Here is an 18,663-nt window from a genome sequence, read left to right as displayed (position 1 = left end):
CTCCTTGTTTGTGTGTATTGTTGAGGCACTCAAGGCAGACAGGAGGGAAGACCTAGAGGTTGACGTCGTCAGAAAAGCTTCTACAGTAAGAGGCACTTGGGCCAAGACCCTGTGGCGACCTGAACAAACCTCAGGAAAGCTATCTGCAAACAGTCTGAATCTTTGCTCTTCAAAGCACTGCAGGAGAATTCCTAGGTCAGGACCAAAACACAGGGGTGTGTCTTCTGTTGACTGGTCTAAGAGCATAACCTAGCTGAACAATGCCATTCCTGGGGTCATTCCAGCTGGTCCTGGCACAAGTGTAGCATGATCTCATCAAGAGGATGGTTCTTCATTATCATCCCCTGACCCATCCTTGTGATAGCCCTTCCTCACATCCTGTGATAGCCCTTTCCTTACCTTCCTGTGGTAGCCTTTTCCTCACACCCCATGATAGCCCTTTCCTCACCTTCCTGAGATAGCCCTTTCCTCACACCCCATGATAGCCCTTTCCTCATATCCCATGATAACCCTTTCTTCACACCCCGTGATGGCCCTTTGCTCACATCCCGTGATAGCCCTTTCCTCATACCCCATGATAACCCTTTCTTCACACCCCGTGATAGCCCTTTCCTCATATCCCATGATAACCCTTTCTTCACACCCTGTGATAGCTCTTTCCTCATATCCCATGATAACCCTTTCTTCACACCCCGTGATAGCCCTTTCCTCATATCCCATGATGGCCCTTTGCTCACATCCCATGATAGCCCTTTCCTCGCCTTTCCTTTATGAAGGACAATTTCCCATCCTAACTCTACTGCAGTGACCATTCATCTCCAATTCTGTAGCTCCCCCATGACTGTGATGGGGGAAAGAGGGTTTTCAGCCTTTGTCTGCAGAGACCCCTAGAATACACTACACTGGCTCTGCAGTTCTTCTTCATCCCTTATATTCAAACTGAATCCATTGTCAAGGAACTAATCTCCATGAAAAATTCCACATCTCATATATTTGCAGGGTGGTCCTGAAACATTTCTAAGCACTTTAATATTTTGGATCACACAGAAGCTTTGGGAATGCATTAACTGTCATTAGCATTGTTAATGTAACAGGAAAATTTTTTAAATTTGCATAAGAGCATTTTAGCATTATCTCCTTTATATGTACTAAAGAAGAAGGGGGAAAAAAGCCTTTGTAGTAGGCTTTATAATAGTCTTATCTGCAGTAATTAACATTTCCTAGATGTCTAAAAAAATGAATCTTTTAAAGTAATCATAGCTAAAAATAAACTTTAGAACAAAGTGGGAAAATACCCAATTTTTCTTTAATAACAGAAGTCAAAAACGAAAGCCATCTCTTAAACCCTGATTCCTCCCATGTGGGCATTCAGTCATGAGTCAAAATTTAGAATGAGACTAGAAAGGAAAATTATCTATGGTCATAACTCACAGACCTGCTTGCTCCCAAAAAGGAAGCCATAGATGAGGCCGAGAAGAAAAGATAAGACGTGATCAGTGGTGTGAAGACAAACACAAATTAAGTCTCCCCATGGGACACAAGGGAAGAGACACTCTTCTCCTTTTCCTTCAGAATTTCATTCTGTCCTTTTCAAATCTTGTTTGCATGTAAATCTCTTTAATGGCTCAATAAGCCTCTGGCCAGTCTCTCAACTCAGAAATGCTTCCTCAAAGACCCAGGAGCCACATCCCTGAAAAGTAATCATTGAGAAAGAGAAGCCGCACCTCCCAGTTTCCTGAGGAGAGATGGGCCTGACTCGTGCCCAGCCTCCACGCTGCAAACCCGACCTGACAGGGGAGGCGAGATTTCTGTCTTCACAGTACAGTCGAATGTTTATTCAATAATGAAACTAATTTCTTTCTCTTCTGACTCTGCGGTGCGCTTTTCTGGGTCGGGAGGAGAGTTTGTTTTTAATCGTATTTCCCCACCAGGGGCTTTGACAGACAACAGGCCGCGCTCGCAGTGAGGAAGGTCTTCCAAGGCCTGCTTACGTCGCTGCTCTGAGCGCGGTCTGCGGGCCAGAGCCCGTGGGCAAACAGCTGGCCACCGGTTCTCTCAGCGATAAGTACAGAAATTGAGAGGATGCCATTTAGAAAGGTTTACAGCAATTTTAACAGAGTAATTTTACATGCTTTGATCCAGTAGTACAAGATTTGGATTTGGATTTTGTCTCCTATTTTTTTAATTTTTTTCATTCTTCCTGCATTTTATAAAGGTACTGATCCATGATGGAGTGGAAATTTAAAAACAGAAACAAAACAAATGTCCCTTCCCCAGACAGCCTGAGAACTGGCAGGTTTCGAATGAAAGGTAAGCACGGGCCAGAATCCCCGGCTCCAGTCGGATGCAGGGCCCCGGCCTCCAAGCTCCCAGTTTGGGAGGTGCGGGTGGACCCAGGACTGTGCTCAGCCCCCACGGGATGTGCTGTTGCCGACCCCGCCGGCCCGGGCACTACACTGAGACCCACGCTCCAGAAAGTATGTCAGAGGGGTCACCCCCCACCACCACAGTGACGGTACCATGATTTGTATGGTCAGAGTTCCCTTAGTTTTCCTAAACATGTCATCCCATCCAGCAGGGACCCTACATCGGTTTCCCTCAGCATGACATCCTAGCTTTACCTGTGCTGGACCTGGTGTAAACCACGGTCATGTGAATGTCTTCAGGCCTGGTTTCTCGTATTCGCTTCGGCGGTGTGTTTGAGAAAGTCCCTGTGTTTTTGCGCATGGTGTCCCTCCTCTCTGCCACTGTCTGGTACCTCACTGTATAAACACACTGACGTCGTCATGCGTCCTACTGTTGATGGGGACTTGACCGCCCTTCAGTCAGAAGCCCTAGACATTCTAGTACATATCTCTCGGTGCACATCTGCAAGATTTCTTGTGGGCATACACCCAGCGGTGCGACCCCAGGGCCACAGGGCAGGTACATCATCAGTGTTAGCAGCTACACTTTAACCCGCCCCCCCACCCCCCGACCTGTGCATAGGGTTCTCACTGTTTCACATCTTTGCCAAAATCTAGTGTTACAAATCTCTAAAAAATGTTAGACTTTTCATGGAGTGTTTTCTCATTGTGATTTTAATTTGCCTGCCCCTGGTTATGCTAATACAGCTGAGGAGCTCGGTGGATTTTTATAAAATTTCCCTGGCCCGGAGAAGTGCCACTCCACGGGTGGAGATTCCTACTGGGCTGAGGCTGCAGCAACGACCCGGCCGCTCTCCTCTCCTCTCGAGCTCTTAGGAAAGCCGCTGTTTCTGCAGGTGGCTGGAGGCCGGCTGCCCTGTGGCTTAGGTGGCGATCAGAAGAGTAGGTGGCTTTCATTTCCTGATGTTGCTGGGAACGGACAGGTTCCATTTCCCTCCTGCACAAGAAGGTCCTAGGACACGTAACCTTTTGTCAGGCTGTCCTATTTTTCTCAAGGGATCAAGAAGGTTAATTATAAGTAGTTGGAGTTTCTTGCTTCTAGGTTGAACTACTCCAGAAAGAGAGAGACCGTAGAAGATGACATCTTCTAGCAGCTAGACAGACGCAATACTTGCTTCACGAAAGGCTCACTGTTGTCGTAAAGTTTTGCAAGAAATGCTCCCATCTTTTCTGTCAGCAAATCTGAGCCAGTCATGAGCGTGCTGGCTTTCCATCAGTACGCCTCAGCCTTCCCTCTCTGGAGACTTTCATAAAAGATCACACTTCACTCTGAAAAGTCTGCATGTGTTGACTATACCCCGGATTTACTCATAGCTCTGCAAGTTAATCTCTAACCTCTGCTTACGGCATCCTTACTTACACAGGAGAAGACAAATAACAATAAAATAGGAAAAAACGTGTGGAAGCTGAGAAATTGAAAAAAACAGCAACGGCTGGATAAAAAGAAGGTCTCTGATCAAGCTTTTAAGAGAATTGAAGGAAACAGAGATATTTTTCCTGGAAAAGACACCACGAGGGACCACAAGACAGCTGCATGAACTTCTCAGAAAGCTTGGGCTGTCGTGTGAGGCAGAGCTTGACTTACTTTATGTAGTTCGAAGGCTTAGTGCTAGGACCACAGGAAGTCACATGAAGGCAGGTTTCTTGGGACCATAAGAAACACCGTTCAAACACTTAGGACCTGTCAACAAAGGCAGAAGATGTTTCCAGTCCCTGGCTGTGTCGCAGAAAGGGCTGGAAATCCTACAAAGCAGAGACTGAGAGGAGACGGTATTCTCGAAGATCTCCAGACCCTCTTCAATCTTTCGGGCTCTGTGTTTCTTTCCATTTATGGTGGGGAAGAAGGTTTCTGAAGGAAAATGTACTGAAGAAGTGAAGAACCTGGCCCAGAGCGGTCAGCAGCTGAGCCCTCCTGCTGAGTAATCTTGCCATGTCTTGGGTCTTTCAACCACGAAACAGAAATATTTGTTCTGCTAGCACAATGGGTTGTTCTAACATAATAAAATAGAGTACGTGAAATTACTTTATAATCTCTAAGGGTGCTTTACAAACTGTTATCAGTTAGTTTTGAAATCGAAGGGTAGGATTTTAAAAACATGTACAATTTAGAGTCCTAGAAAGAAGAAAAGCAAAAAAAAAAAAAAATCCTTTTATAAAAAGTTTGCTCAGGATGTGATTTGGTCTAATAAACAGAAATTTCTGGGAAACTAGTATTTAACCAGAGAAATCTTTGGTTTTCTGTTATAAATAATTACAGTTTTTATAAAATGTGTTCTTTGTGTGTGTGCATGCCTGAGCATGGAGAATCTAGTCTATAACTGAATCCTTTTTGTAAAAATGAGAGATTTTGGGCTTGAAGTTCACTAATTCTCATTTCCCAAAAATACTGAATAAGAAGGTACAGAAAATTGAGCTGAATGTGCCCAGAGTCAAGGATGGACCCTAAAAAATCCATGTTAGCTTCAAGTCATAATCATAAGCAATTGTTGGTCTCATTGATCCAAGTTCATAGTTGGGTTCCCATTAGTAGAGGTTTTACTACATGTTGTTACATAACCAAAATCATAAAATGAGGGGCATCAGTCTAGTAGACTGGACAAAAAGGGACAGAAAGGAAAATCTTACTTTTCTTTTATTTTAAACTTTTTATTTAAATTCAATTTAGCTAACATATAGTGTATTCTTAGTTTCAGGGGTAGAATTTAGCGATTCATGCACGTAACACCCAGTGCTCATCACATCACGTGCCCTCCTTAATGCCCATCCCCCAGTTACCCCATCCCCCCTCCAGCAACTCTCAGTTTGTTCCCTAGAGTTAAGAATCTATTCTGGCTTGCCTCCCCCTCTGTGAAAATATTACTTTTCAAATGCCATGATCATGAAGAAAATGTGATCAGTTTTTCTTCCGCGGCAAGACCCGATCCCAACCCACCCCCGCTGGTGCCCTGCCAACCAGGTCTGGTGGCCGGCCTGGCTCATCAGCAATTCTGTTTCTATTTTCACGGATGAATAACACCAAACTGGAAACCAGAACATCCCTGGCACCACTGTTCTATTACGGGGTGGTTATGCTCTCTCAATAGCTGAGGAAGTCCAGCAGTCAAAGTGACTGTGCCCACGGTGGACTTCACCCAACCCATCCGCAGCTCTGCCTTAGGGTGCTGCGAGCACTTTACATCAGAGAGGCGTGCGGGGCACGCGCATGCACACACACACGCAGTTCTGCCTGAGTGAGCAAGGCTTGCGGATTACTGCTCTGGGTTTTGTGACTTATCGGTATAAATCTATGCCATCTATTTTCTTTGTTTATAAACAGCGACACACTGCAAGAGTGACGGGGTGAGCTGAGCTGGAAGACGCCAGAAAAGTCAGGGCTGAAGAGATTACAATGCCAACAAAGTATCTGTTCTGGCGTGGACGGTTAGTTCTCAAGCACGTCCTCAGGTCAGTGTGGCGGACACAAGGCTACCCTGGCTGGGGAGAGAGAGTAGAAAGGGACTTGAGGAATAATCAATCTCTTCAAATTCCCTGATCTTACACTGGAAGACAGAGAGGTCCAGGGAGCTGCCTGCAGATGCCACTTAGAGAGCTCATGGAAAATTCTAGAATTCCACCTGCTAGTCCAGGAGCTATTTTCTCTCTTTTACTCTTCTTGTTCTACTTGCTCTATTTGGTTTGAAATCCATCTCCCAAGTGGATCACAGACAAATCATAGAGTATCTCGCAGTGAAAAGGACTGTTATCTCTGTGTGTGAAAGAAAAGGGAGTTTCTTCCAGCATTCTTGTTTTCCCCCTGTCCCCAGATGAGAGATGCAAAACAAAGACAAAGTGTGTTCCCTCAGCTTTTCCCCTGGTGACTGACTACTCTTTTCTTCTCCCTCCCCGTCTTCGCATTCTAGGGTCTGCACCTATCTTCCCATTCATTTGGCTTCCTCCACGACCCAAGAAACCAGACTTGATTGTGCCTTTCCATGAACCAAAATGGCTTCTTATAAATGGTAGCATTTATTCCTTAGGTGTTGATGACATTCTTTATTTTCAAACTTCTTATCTAGTCCAGTGGCTCTCCCTTTTGGCCACACCAAACCATTAAACGTATGAACACTCAAGTTGCAACGCACATCAGATGATCCTGTGAGCATGTGTGTACGTGTGCATGGGGGTGTGGAAAGCCCAAAATACCCTTCAGTAGTTACTAGAGTTCCTCTGGTGATGTAAATGTGCAGCAAGGTTGAGAACCCCTGTCTTCAAACAACCATCCTCAACTCCACCTGCCCAAGGGACTGCCTGATGCCCTTGGATTTGTCGAAACCTCCCCAAGGATTGTAGCATCCAACCAATGCTAAGAGCTATGGACCCAGATGGATTTTCAGACCTTCCACCTCTTGAATGGACCCCCTTTCCCATCCTTAGGGGAAGCCACAAAGTAAAGGGAATTCTGACCGGTTTTGTCCACCTCTGTACTCTCAGCTCAGGATGTACGTGTCCTACAAAGTCTGGGACATGCTCTCTTCTGAGTTCTAAAATGTAGTCCTATTAATCAAAGAAAATTGGCTTCTATAACCAAAAGATGTCACAAAATTTTCCTCATCACTGAATTTAAAGTAATGAAAGGAAAAGAAAAAAACAGGTCTGGAGTAAATTTATTTCCCTCCCCGCAAAGAGGATATTGAGTAGTTATTTAACTATGATGTTGTGATTTATAACAAATATATGCAGTTAACCCTTGAACAACATAGGGTTTAGGGGCTTCGGCCCCCTGCACTGTCAACAATCTACATATGACCTTTGGTTCCCCAAAAACTTAACTACTAAGAGCCTACTTTTGACCAGGAGCCTCACCGATAACATGATTAATTAACACGTGTTTTGCATGTTATATGTATTATTTACTGTATGCTTACAATGAAGTAAGCTAAAGAATATGTTATTAAGAAAATCATAAGGAAGAGAAAATACATTTACAACATTCTGCTTTATTTATCAGAAAAAATCCATGTATAAGTGGACCCGTGCAGCTCAAAGTCAAGTTGTTCAAGGGTCAGTTGCAGTTGGTCTGCATCCAGGGTTCACAGTTCCCAAAACCCTTGGAATTTCCTGTGTAATAAGAGCAATGGGGAGCACCTTTTGTCATAATATTTGATCTTTTGTCCTTAGGTCCTGAAATCTCCTTAGAGCCACCAAGGGGAAACAGGTGTCTTGTTATTCATAACCATCCCCTTTCAACTACAATTGAGCTTCTGTTCCCAGTTTACCGCAAAGGATGCTAAAGGATACCAATGTCCAGCCAGGCGAAGAGATACAGAGGGCAAAGCCTGGCAGGGTCCCACACAGGAGCTTTGGTCTTTAGGAAGTCCTGTAAGGATAGGGCTGGTTGCCAGGGAAGCCAGCCTTGTGATAAGAGGGTTGGAACTTTCAGTCCCACCCCAACCTCTGGGCAGGGGAGAGGAGCTAGAGATGGAATCCATCGCCAATGACCAATGACTTAATGAGTCATCCCTATGTAACGGGGCCTTCCTAAAAACCCAAAGGCCAGGGTTTAGAGAACTTCCGGGATGGGGAACCAGAATGCAGCCAAGGTGGTGGCACCCCATACCCCATGGGGGGACAGAAGCTCCTGTGTTTGAGACCCTTCCAAACCTCAGCCTCTGTATCTCTTCACCTGGCTAGTGATTCATTGCCTTTCACACCCTCTGTAATAAACCAGTGATCTAGTAAATAAGCTGGTGTCCTGAATTCCATGAACCACCCTACCAAATTAATGGACCCTGAGGAGAGGGTCCTGGGAACCTCTGATTTCTACCCAATCTGTCAGAAACACAGAAGTACCTGAAGTACCTGAACTAATTAAGACTGGTGTCTGAAATGGGGGCCGTCTTCTGGGACTGAGTCCTCAACCTGTGGGAGGTGACGCTCCCTCCAGCTAGCAGCCTTGGAACGGAGCTGGATGACAGGACATCCAGGGGGTGTGAGAGAATTGGTTGGTGGTGTTGTAAAAACCATATATGGTAACCCCTAAAGTGAACATACACTTCCATTTTATTGTAGCTGTACGTGGAACATACTGCATGCATGGAATTCTCTCTCGTGTTATCTGATGCACTAGAACTTGCAGGAGTTCTTAAAACAAAAGAAAAAAAAAGTACGACGAAAATCAGAGACCTTTCTCACAAAAGCAGTCTGTGCCAGGTATAGAAATGAGCACCTGTCTGTGCATTTAGTACAAGCATCCTCTCGGGTCTCACGGTGCCCAGCAAGTGACCACAGACGAGCAAGAGATGCTAACACTTGGAAATGCACCACCTCTTGGCAATAGCAACACAGGGAGTTCAAAGTGCAAAAGATGAACAAGTTTTGAGTCATGTCATTAGCATGAGGACAGGGCACAGGAAAGAGAAATTACTGAGGTAGAGGAAAGGCCTCCTTAGCATAACTGCACGTCCCCACACCAAGTCCCAGGGCGCCGTAAGGCAAGGACCTGCAAGGGGAGAGGAGGCCAGCCCTGTGCACCCAAGTTTTACTCAAGGTATTTCCTAAGACACCCTGAGCTGACCACCCCTCTCTGGGTTTAGAAACTTCATCAACTCTGGGTATCTTTGATTGGCCGTTAACATGTGTGAGGTCTTCCCAATCCTGTAAATCCTCCAAGAGGGGCGCGTGAAATGGACTCTCGCTCTGCTCCTTCTGCCTGCACAGGGGATTCATCAAGATTTCGAGAGGAGTGCAGTTACAGGGCTGACAATTTTATGAAGGGATGCCAAACGAACAGGAAGTAGAGAAATGTCAGCAGATGTGCCACCACACTGGGATACAGGGGCAAATTCTCAAAAACTTGTGACCTTGGCAGGAATTTTCAGAACCCATTTCAGGAAGGCAAATTCCCCCCAAAACACACACTACAATGCTCACAATTAGAACCAACACCACAGCCTTTATGTCACCAGGGTGCCAGTCTATAGAAGGAAGCAGGTGTGGTGTTTCCAATCGCCCTCAGACGGAGGGCAACCTGTGCGTCACTCAAGGCTGTACCCTGGAAAATCATCTCACAAACGTGCATCGCTGTTCCCAACAAGCACTCAGCAATGGGGGTTGTGTTCCACACGAATCCCTGCAATTTATCTAAAAACCTCAAAGAGTTTCCTCCGCTCACCTGGGCTTATCACAAGTAGGGCACCAATGTTGGAAAGTCATTCTGTTTAATCTAATCAATCAGTGAACTACTCAAATGGCCTGAAAGAAAGCTCTTACTTTAGATGGTTCTGATCCAGGGTTTTATTCAACATAGGAAGGGGAAGGCAAGATCGGAAAAGATACTTGGCTCATAATTCCACAGATCTCTCCAATTAGTGACCAAAGCCCTAAATTCAGTTCCAGAGGCCACAGGAAAAACACCCACTTTCCCTATACAGGGAGTTAATTCCTAGGCTGCAACTTGCATTTAAAACCAAAACCAACCAACTGTGAGATTCTCAAGTGTCCCTGTGGTTTGCAGACCCCTGATCCTCTGCATCCAGTTTCTGAACCTCCTCTGACACAAGTCTGGTCACCAAGGACCCGCCTAACCCACCATCTACTTAAAGAGCCACCAACATACCAAGGACAGGGGAGACTGTCCCACAGGGCACAGGGCAGTCCCCAAGGCTTTTATTTTTAACCAACCTTTACTCAGTCCCTGCTGAGCAACTCAGTGTCTGGGGAGAGCTCATGTGGATGAAGTAGAGGGATTTAGCGTGAAGTAATATCCTTCTGATAATAAAATTTTCTATTGATCTTAGAACCTATCGCAAGAGGATATGCTTCTCCAAAAGAACTGGTTTGATTTAAACAGTGATTAAGTAAAAATCTGAAATGCTGAAAAAACACGCAAATCACCCTTCCCCACAGATTTTCAAATGTAGATTTTGTGAAAATACAGTTATTTTTAAACCTAAGTTTTGTTCTGGGAGAATGGGAAAATCTCAATCTCTTTCTCAGAGTATTAAATTGCAGATAGAAAGTGCCATGCTTAGTCTGGGATTTTTTTCTTTTTCTGCAATGTTAGAAATAAAATTTATGAAACAGACTCTTCTCAAAAATCAAAACAGAAGTTACGAACTCATTCCACCTTTGTTACTCCTTTTACTCATGTATGAAGCCCAAATGGGATTATGTAGTATGCCGATAAGCATGCCTTCTCTCGATCACCTGTCCGCAGGAATCAACTTCTAAAACAATGTGCGAGGAATGAAGCCTTCAGGAAGATTTTAGACAAGTCCCAGGTCGCCACTGGCCACACCACGGTCATGGGAATGACCAGAGGCTGGAGCCAACACCCCTTGACGTGCCCCGCTGCCGGGCTGTGGCTGGATGTGGCTCGTCTCCGACCATGTTGGCGATACCAAGTGTCTCCCTTTCAAACCCTGAACCTCACGTGTGCATCCAGAGCACCCGGGGAGCTGGGAACGGAGCTGCAGCTTGTGTCTGGGCGTCCGTGTGCACGTCCAGGCGCTGACCCCGCATACCCTAGAACGCTCTCTCCATCACAGTCAGATGCATAGCAACTCAGCTGCCAGCACGGAGCATGAATCACTCTGTCCTCATCCGGGACGTAAAATAGCACCTGAATGTCAATCAAGTTGCCGGGGAAAAGATTTTGCCCGTCGCCCAATCCAAGACAGGCTGTGCTGAGCGAGCCTTCCAAAGACGACTGATGAGGAACTAAGGATCACGAAGCCCCCAAACAACAATTTAAGTGAAAAACGAGCACTCAATTAAAGCTGTGTGGATTTAGTCGGAGCATGAAATTTCAAAAAAAGGGAACAAGCCCCACCGCAGAGTAAGAATGACCAATGCAAGAATTGACAGAACACCGAAACCTTGACGAAGTCTGGACCTCATTTTCTCTGAGGCCAATGATGAGCCTAAAACTATGACAGGTTCCTGCAGAATTCGCTAGGCTCAGTGCAACTTGTTCTAATTCTACTTACAAACAGTAGACACTGAGGAGGCTCCAGGGTGAGCACGTGGAACATCTTTATTCAGACTACGAGTGAAAAATTCCTTCCATCCTTCATTTTCTGAAGTAAACCCAGAGAGGGCGTAGTGGGAGGGAGCACTTCACAAGTTTTTAGATGTAATATAAAGATGTTACCACGTCCCAACTTACCAGCTAAGTCATGAGAAGAAACACCTGTTTGACAACAGATTTAGGTAATGAATCAATAATGTGTCATTATATTACCAATAAAATTAATCCAAATTCTTTCTTCTGCCTCAGTCCTAAATGTGTAGGTTTTACTAGCACATTATGGCATAATATAAAAGGGGAATTATGGGTGCAGGTGGGAATTTAATTGGAAAACATTACTCCATACACGTTTCTGCCCTGTTTTACAAAAAATTATGCTGAACAGCACAATGACTAAAAAGAGAGTGGGAAAATGAGGGAAACAGATGTATTTCCACAAACAAGCAATTAGGTCAGTCAACCGCAGAACCCACAAACAGATGAAGTTCCTTGAATGAGGAGCTTATCTTTGGGGGATGGGGGGAGGGGGTCCTGCAAAATAATCCCCTCGATGCAGTTACTGAGCTCCCAGAGCTATCCTGAATGGAGTGGTACACACCTCGGGCCAGAAGTCAAGTTCAAGTTCGGAGCAGTCTGATCTTCCTCAGCCAGGCAACAGGTGTCTTGCTGTGGGTGTGGTTAAGCCAGCTGGATATTTGTTCAATTCGAATAAATTTTTCATTTCTTGTCTCTTTTTGTTTAAAGCAAGACCTCAAAATGGATCACCGACTGGATTATCCCAAACACACCTCCCGCCACTGGACCCCTCCTCCCATGACCTGGACCCAACCCACCTCACAAACAACTCTAGACCCCACGCCCGGAAGAATTCCTGCTTTTCCTGCTGTACCCTCAAAAGTAACATGCCATTCCCCATCTCGTGGTCCCTCTCTCACAAAAAACTACCCGGGAGTAATATAAAAATAGAGACCCTCCTCCTAATCATCCTACACCAACAGCGAAAGGGTTAAAACATCACCCAAATAAATACGCACAGGCACACACACAATTTCCACAGAACAAGATGGCAACCTCCTCGTCCTCGCCAGGAGGTTCCAGCACCCTGACCCCCTCGGCCCCATGCCCGGGGCGCGGGGGACCGGGCAGCCAGAGCGCCGCAGGCGGGTCGCAGGGCGCAGGCGAGGGGGTGGCTCGCTGGGAGGCGGAACGCCGGGGTCCCTGAGTTAGCAAAGTTGTGCGTGCTAAGACAGCCCCTGGCCCTGCATCCCTGAGCCTCCCACCGCCCAGAGGGGGTTTCGGGGCGCAGGGTAATTCTTGGGGACGCCTGGCCGTTATCACGCTCGCTGGCTCGCTGGCAGCCAGCCCTTGGGGGAGCAGGGCCCGCCGGAGAGGCGGCCGCGGAGGCAGCAGCCAGAGCAGAGCGAGCGGCGCCGCCCCGAGTGTGCCAGAGGCTCGCTAACCCCAACAGGTCTCGGGCTCCGGGGACTAGCAGCCCCGAGGCCGCGCGAGCGTCAGGGCCCTGGGCCCTCCCCTGGCCGCCGCGACCTCCTCTGTCCACCTCCCCCCAGGACCGCCCCCGGGGGTCCGCCTGGAACTCGGACCGCCGCGCGGCCGCCGCCCCTTCCTCGCCTCGCACACCCACCCCGGCCCCAAGCCCCACGCCCGAAGGAGAGGGACGGCGACACCGCAAAGTTGCGATATGCAAACAGGCGCCTGCCCCTCGGTACCCTGGCGGCCGCCGGTGGGCTCCGGTGGGAAGTGGGGGAGGCGCCGCCGCGCGCGGCCACGGGTCGCGATCAGCCCGGCGGCTCGGGACTCGGGGGGACAGGACCCCCACCACCACCACCGCTCCTCCCCGCGGGCGCTCCCGACCCCGCGCCTCGCCCCCCAGACTCACCATCACGTTGCCCTGCATTTTAGCAGTCTTAATCATCGCCTTTTCCTTCATCTCTCCCTAAGTCTGCAGCGACTTCTGGCCCCGGGAAGAGTAACTTAATCCATTGTCCCGGCGGTGATGAGAGACTGCGCTGGCGATCGCTGGGTGGAGTTGGCTGGGAAGAACCCCGATCCTTCCAGGTCTTCGGTGTCCCCACCCCTGCCCGCCGCTCGCCGCTCGCCTCTCCCAGGCGGATCACAATAGCGAACAACTCTTTTTGGCCACCGCTTGAGAGGCAGAAAAAGCCGGAGGGGAGGGCGTGAGGGTTGCCGCGCTTTCAACAAAAGCCCGGGGCCGGGGGCCGGGGGCCAGGGCCAGGGCCCGGGAGGAGGGCCGGCTGCGAGCGGAGCGGGAGCGGGAGCGGGCGGGAGGGTTGGCTCCGACAGCGTGCGTGTCCGGCGGTCGCCGTCAGCGCTCCGCCAGGCACAGCGGCGCGGACCCGAGGGGCGCACGCGGGGACACCGGCGGTGCGGCCGACCCGGGGCTCCTCCCGCAGGCAGCGCGGGGCGCGCCGGTGGCCGCACTTGTCCCTAAGGGCGGGGGCCCCTGCGGGGCGGCGGCGACGCCAGGGCGGGCGGGCGCGTGTGAGCGTGTGTGTATGTGTGTGTGCGTGTGTGTGTGTGTGCGCGCGCGCGCGCGCGTTCGTACCGGGTGCTCTGCCAGGACTGGGCTGGACCCGGAAGCCTCGGGCGGCAGCAAGGTGACGCGAACCCACACTGTTTGGGTAGAGCCGGGAGCCCCTCCACCAACATTCCTCCTGGGGAGACGCCCCCTCCCCGCGGGGCCGTGTGTGCGCGCGCGTCGCCGGCACGCTCGGTTCTACAAACAGGCACTAAGGTGATTTCCGCGGGTAAGCTGCCGCCTTCTGCCCGGCGTGAGCGGCGACCGGCTGCGACCACCTCCGGCTGCGCCCGCGGGAGGGAGGCAGCGGCAGCGCAGAGCCAGGCGCGCCGTGCCCGTCGGCCGCCAGTGTGGCGAAGCAGAGGGGGAAGCGGAGGGCAGGCCATGGCTGGCAGCTTATAAATAATGCTGTTGCGAGTTACTAGGGGGGACACGTTGCGTCGCCATGGTTGCGCCCCGGGTCTGCATCCGAATCTGCCGCCGCGGCAGCTCCCTGGCACCGGACGCCTTGCTGGGCAAAGGCAGCTCCCCGCGCCGGCTGGCACGGAAGCCCTCCGGCTGCACACCTGGCCTCCCGGGATCCGCTTCCCTGCGGGCCTCCGCCCAGCCGCGGCCCCTCGGGCGTCTTTGCGTCTTGGCGTCTGATCCCATCGGCTTCCTACAGCCCAGCCTGGCGCCAACGGGTCTGCCTGGCCCGGGAGCCACTGGGGCGTTCGCCCGGGCCCAAACCCAGCTCCCACTCCTCCACCCCAAGCGGCAGGTTGCCCGGGGACCGCGCCCTGGGTTCCGCGATCCCCACCCCTGGGCGCTTCTCGGATTAATCAAGTCACCTCCTCGGGTTCGCCCCCTGGACCACACACGGACGCGCGCTCCCGAGAGCGCGCACGCAGAGGGTGGTCAAATTCAAGTGCTGACCAAGCCAGGCCGCTGCCAAGAGCAGACACAGGATGTCTCCCCATGCCTCGGCATTCCTCTACGAGGAACCAGGGCGCTCCAAAACCGGATTTGCCTCAAGGGATATGGGAGCATCAGGCTTGAACTCACGTGTGTGCGTGTGTGTGTGTGTGTGTGTGTGTCCGCGCGTGAGCGCCCGCGCGCCCTCGGCTGGGGGGCCGTGGCAACCGTGAGAGGCTGGGAGGGGTCTGAGAAGCTTTTCCTTTTTTTTTTTTTGTTTTTTTGTTTTTTTGCATTCACAAAAAAATCGCATATAAGAAAGAGTAAGATGCCAGTTTTGAACCCACAGTGAAGCAGAAAATTCTGAGCAATTCCAACAGTAATTGTATGTAAATTACCCACAATGCCTTCAAGCATGCACTTATTAGACATATATAATGTATAAATAAGCACACACAAGCGTTGGTTTACACGTGAAAACTACCTGTTACTAATGATTTGGCTTAAGAATTAGGTGAAAGAAATAGGTGAACCAAAGTTGAATGCTTGCAGGTAGCTTTTAAAGAATGTGGACTGGTATTTGCCAGGAAAGTAGAGGGCAGAAGAACATTCCTGCCTTTAGGTTTAAGAAGTGCTCACCTTCTGTGTTAGGATTCTTAATGACAACTTTTCTCCAGAAATGAACACCCACGCAGACCTTCTTTGTACTACTGAACTTTACACTAAACCCAGCCCACTGTGGACAAAAAATACCACCAACCCAAACTGGTTTGAAGCAACATTAAGTTGGTCTTTCTCTTCATGTGAGGCGGCATTCATTCATTTGGAACCTTCTTTCCTCTTTCCCAACAAGAACGGGCCGGTTGGAACTGTCCCGTGCAACCTGCCTTTCCCTATCCCCTCACCACATGATGGAGGAGGGAGAGAAAATCAAGAGAATAGGACAAAAATATTTTTAACCTGCCATTGTTATAACTTCCTTTAAATTATCTCTGGAAATGGGAAGTGAAATAACATGGATTAAACTTTAAGTCAATAATAAATTTGTTAGACTGAACGTCTTCCCTGAACTCACCAAACTGTCAGCCAAAACCACTTGTGTGGGGCACCTGGGTCCTACCCGTGCGGGGCCTCGGCAGAGAGGCCCACAGAGATGACAGGCATAAAGGGGGAACGCTGTTCAGAATTAAAGAGCAAAGCCACTCTGAGTAACCGGTAGTGACTATTCACTCTTCGCAACTCATCTGCCTTTAGCCGTTGACTTGTGGAAAGCTGGACAGATAAAGAAGGATCCCAAAGAAGGAAAGAAGGCAAGAGTATCAGGGGAAAATGCTTAAAATAGGAAGATTCTCCATTGTCCTACTAGTTTCAGATAATAATTTTATGAGAAAATTAGATGAAGGCGTATTTGAAGATGGCCTTGCCATCAGAACCTCTCCCAACATCGGCTCGTGGCTTCAGTTTATCTCCTGTTTCCTTTCCAGTCTACAAGAAGAGCATGTTTATCCCATTTTCGTCATCATACTTCTGTTAGGTTACAGTACATAGACCTGCCGTGTTTCGTAGTGCCCACATCCCATTCACCTTTGCTTACTGTTGATTCGTGGATATCTATTTAACTCTGGCAGGCTCTCTCCAAACTTGCTTAGTGCAGCCACTGGGTTTGTCCATCTTTCTGCTTCGTTCTTAATCTATGTATTCTTTGCATTAGCAACTGCTTTGATTAAAGTAGCTTTAAGTTGAGACTTTGGCAAAATACTCAGTTTCACAATTGACATCAGGTAAGATTTACAACAGAAGAATAGATTCGCCATGTCATTTGATCAGTGTTCTTTTCTTGTTACTTCTTACAAGAGGTTTGACTTTACCCAGGTGAATTCTACCGTCAGAAATCCCAACATGTGAAATCCCCAGTGTCTGAAAGTGGTGGCTTTATTAGTCTGGGCTCTCCAGAGAAACAGAACCAATAGGATGTGTACATGTATATATGTAAATTTATATTAAGGAACTGGCTCACATGAATTGACCCTTCCCAAGATCTGCAGTCAGCAAGCTGGAGGTCCAGGAGAATTAATGGTTTAAGTTCCAGTCCACAGGTCAACAGACTCAAGACTCAAGAAGAGCTGATGTTTCCATTTGAGTCCAAAGACAGGAAAAAACTGATATCCCAGCTCAAAGCAGTCAGGAAAAAGGACTGCCCACTTAATAGGCTTTTTTGTTCTATTCAGGTCTTCAGCTGATTGGGCGAGGCCCACCCACATCAAGGAAAACAATCTGCTTTACTCAGTCTACTGATTCCATTGATAATCTTATCCAGAAATACCCAGAATCATGTTTGACCAAATAACTGGGCACCTTGTGGCCCAGTCAATTTGACTTATAAAATTAACCAGCACAGTACATGGGAAAAGAGAGTGATTACTGTAATCACAAACTAGTCTTTTACTCAAAGATTAAGTCATTGCTGATGTTCATTAAAATCTGAGCTTTCTTGGGGTGCCTGGGTGGTTCAGTCATTAAGCGTCTGCCTTCAGCTCAGGTCATGATTCCAGGGTCCTGGGATTGAGCCCCACATTGGGCTCCCTGCTCAGTGGGAAGCCTGCTTCTCCCTCTCCCACTGCCCCTGCTTGTGTTCCCTCTCTCACTGTTTCTCTCTCTGTCAAATAAATAAATAAAATCTTTAAAAAAAAATTTTTAAAAATAAAAAAATATGAGCTTTCTTACTGCATCAAAAATATCATTCGTTCTATGTAAATTGATTTACCCTTAAATTTTCAGGAAGGTATATTCTGGAAAAAAATGAGAGTTGTATTAATTTTACAAAATATATAGGTGTAACAGGGGATTCGAGAAAGCATTTAGGAATTAAGCACATTAACTGAAGATATGTAGCAACTCTAAGGGTATACCAAGCACAGTGATTTTATTACAGGAAATAGTCCTCGTCCTCAAAACCTTCACAGTATCTGGCCAGAGACACCAAAATTAACAATATTGACAAAAACAATAGTAAGAATACAAATATGATGCAAGAATATAACACACAGGGCTTGCGGGATGTTTCGGCAAATACCAGAGAAAACTAATACCAGAGGGGACGGCTGAAATACATCTCAAAGGAGCCATATAAAGGTAGACAGGACGGACCTGGAGCCAAGGAAGGGAGAGCCGGCAAAGGAAGCGCATGAGTAGTTGAGAAGACTAACACATGGAAGCAAGGGTGGATGATGGGGGTGGTGGTGGAAAGACACTTTGAGACTAGCCGTGAAAGCCATGTGAGCCGCTGCTTACGGGAGAGGCAGCACCGGGGTCCAGGCACTCAGGTGGAGAATAACTGCCAGATCCACGATGAACCTCCTCTAATGTGCCCTACAAAGTGGCAAGGCAATGCAGAACCCCTGCACACACTTTGGGCCGGAACAGTAAGGATGTGAACATTGTGGCAAGTCGTTTGGATGAGAGAAGTGTCATGTGTGGATCATCCATAGAAAACTGGCAAGTCCAATGTCACCTCACCTCGCACCTGACACATTTCCCGCCTGTTCCTTCACAACTGCGCATTGGCACGTTACCAAGACATGAAAACTACATTTAGTATCAACTCCGTGATAATGTAACGTTAAAATTGCTATGTTGGCCACTTGAACACTTACCTGGCTTACAGCTAGAATAGCACCTACAACTTACCACACATATTCACTTCTATGTCCGCCTCCCTGTCCCACATTCAGGGTATCTTATGTCATGCTTTTCTTTGCCCCCTCATGCTCTCAAACTGT

The 18,663-nt window shown here is 48.3% G+C and overlaps 1 protein-coding gene across 2 annotated transcripts in view; it reads right to left on the bottom strand.

Annotated features, from left to right (window-relative positions):
- The window catches only part of DPP6 (dipeptidyl peptidase like 6), an 898,846-nt gene that overhangs the window by 797,873 nt on the left and 82,310 nt on the right, over positions 1-18,663 (bottom strand). Inside the window, exon 1 of one of the 2 annotated variants that reach the window (XM_078059780.1) lies at positions 13,331-13,543. The exons of the other annotated variant lie outside the window; for it this stretch is intronic. Within the exon in view, the coding sequence (XP_077915906.1) occupies positions 13,331-13,381 (51 nt within the window). The 5' untranslated portion in view covers positions 13,382-13,543. Of the gene's footprint in view, positions 1-13,330; positions 13,544-18,663 lie in introns of those variants that run through there. 2 annotated transcript variants of the gene reach the window in all.

Source organism: Halichoerus grypus, chromosome 12, assembly GCF_964656455.1.
Source record: "Halichoerus grypus chromosome 12, mHalGry1.hap1.1, whole genome shotgun sequence".
NCBI classification, from domain to species: domain Eukaryota; kingdom Metazoa; phylum Chordata; class Mammalia; order Carnivora; family Phocidae; genus Halichoerus; species Halichoerus grypus.
The sequence above is the reverse complement of the archived record's forward strand: the minus strand, read 5'-3'. Positions and strand labels throughout refer to the sequence as shown.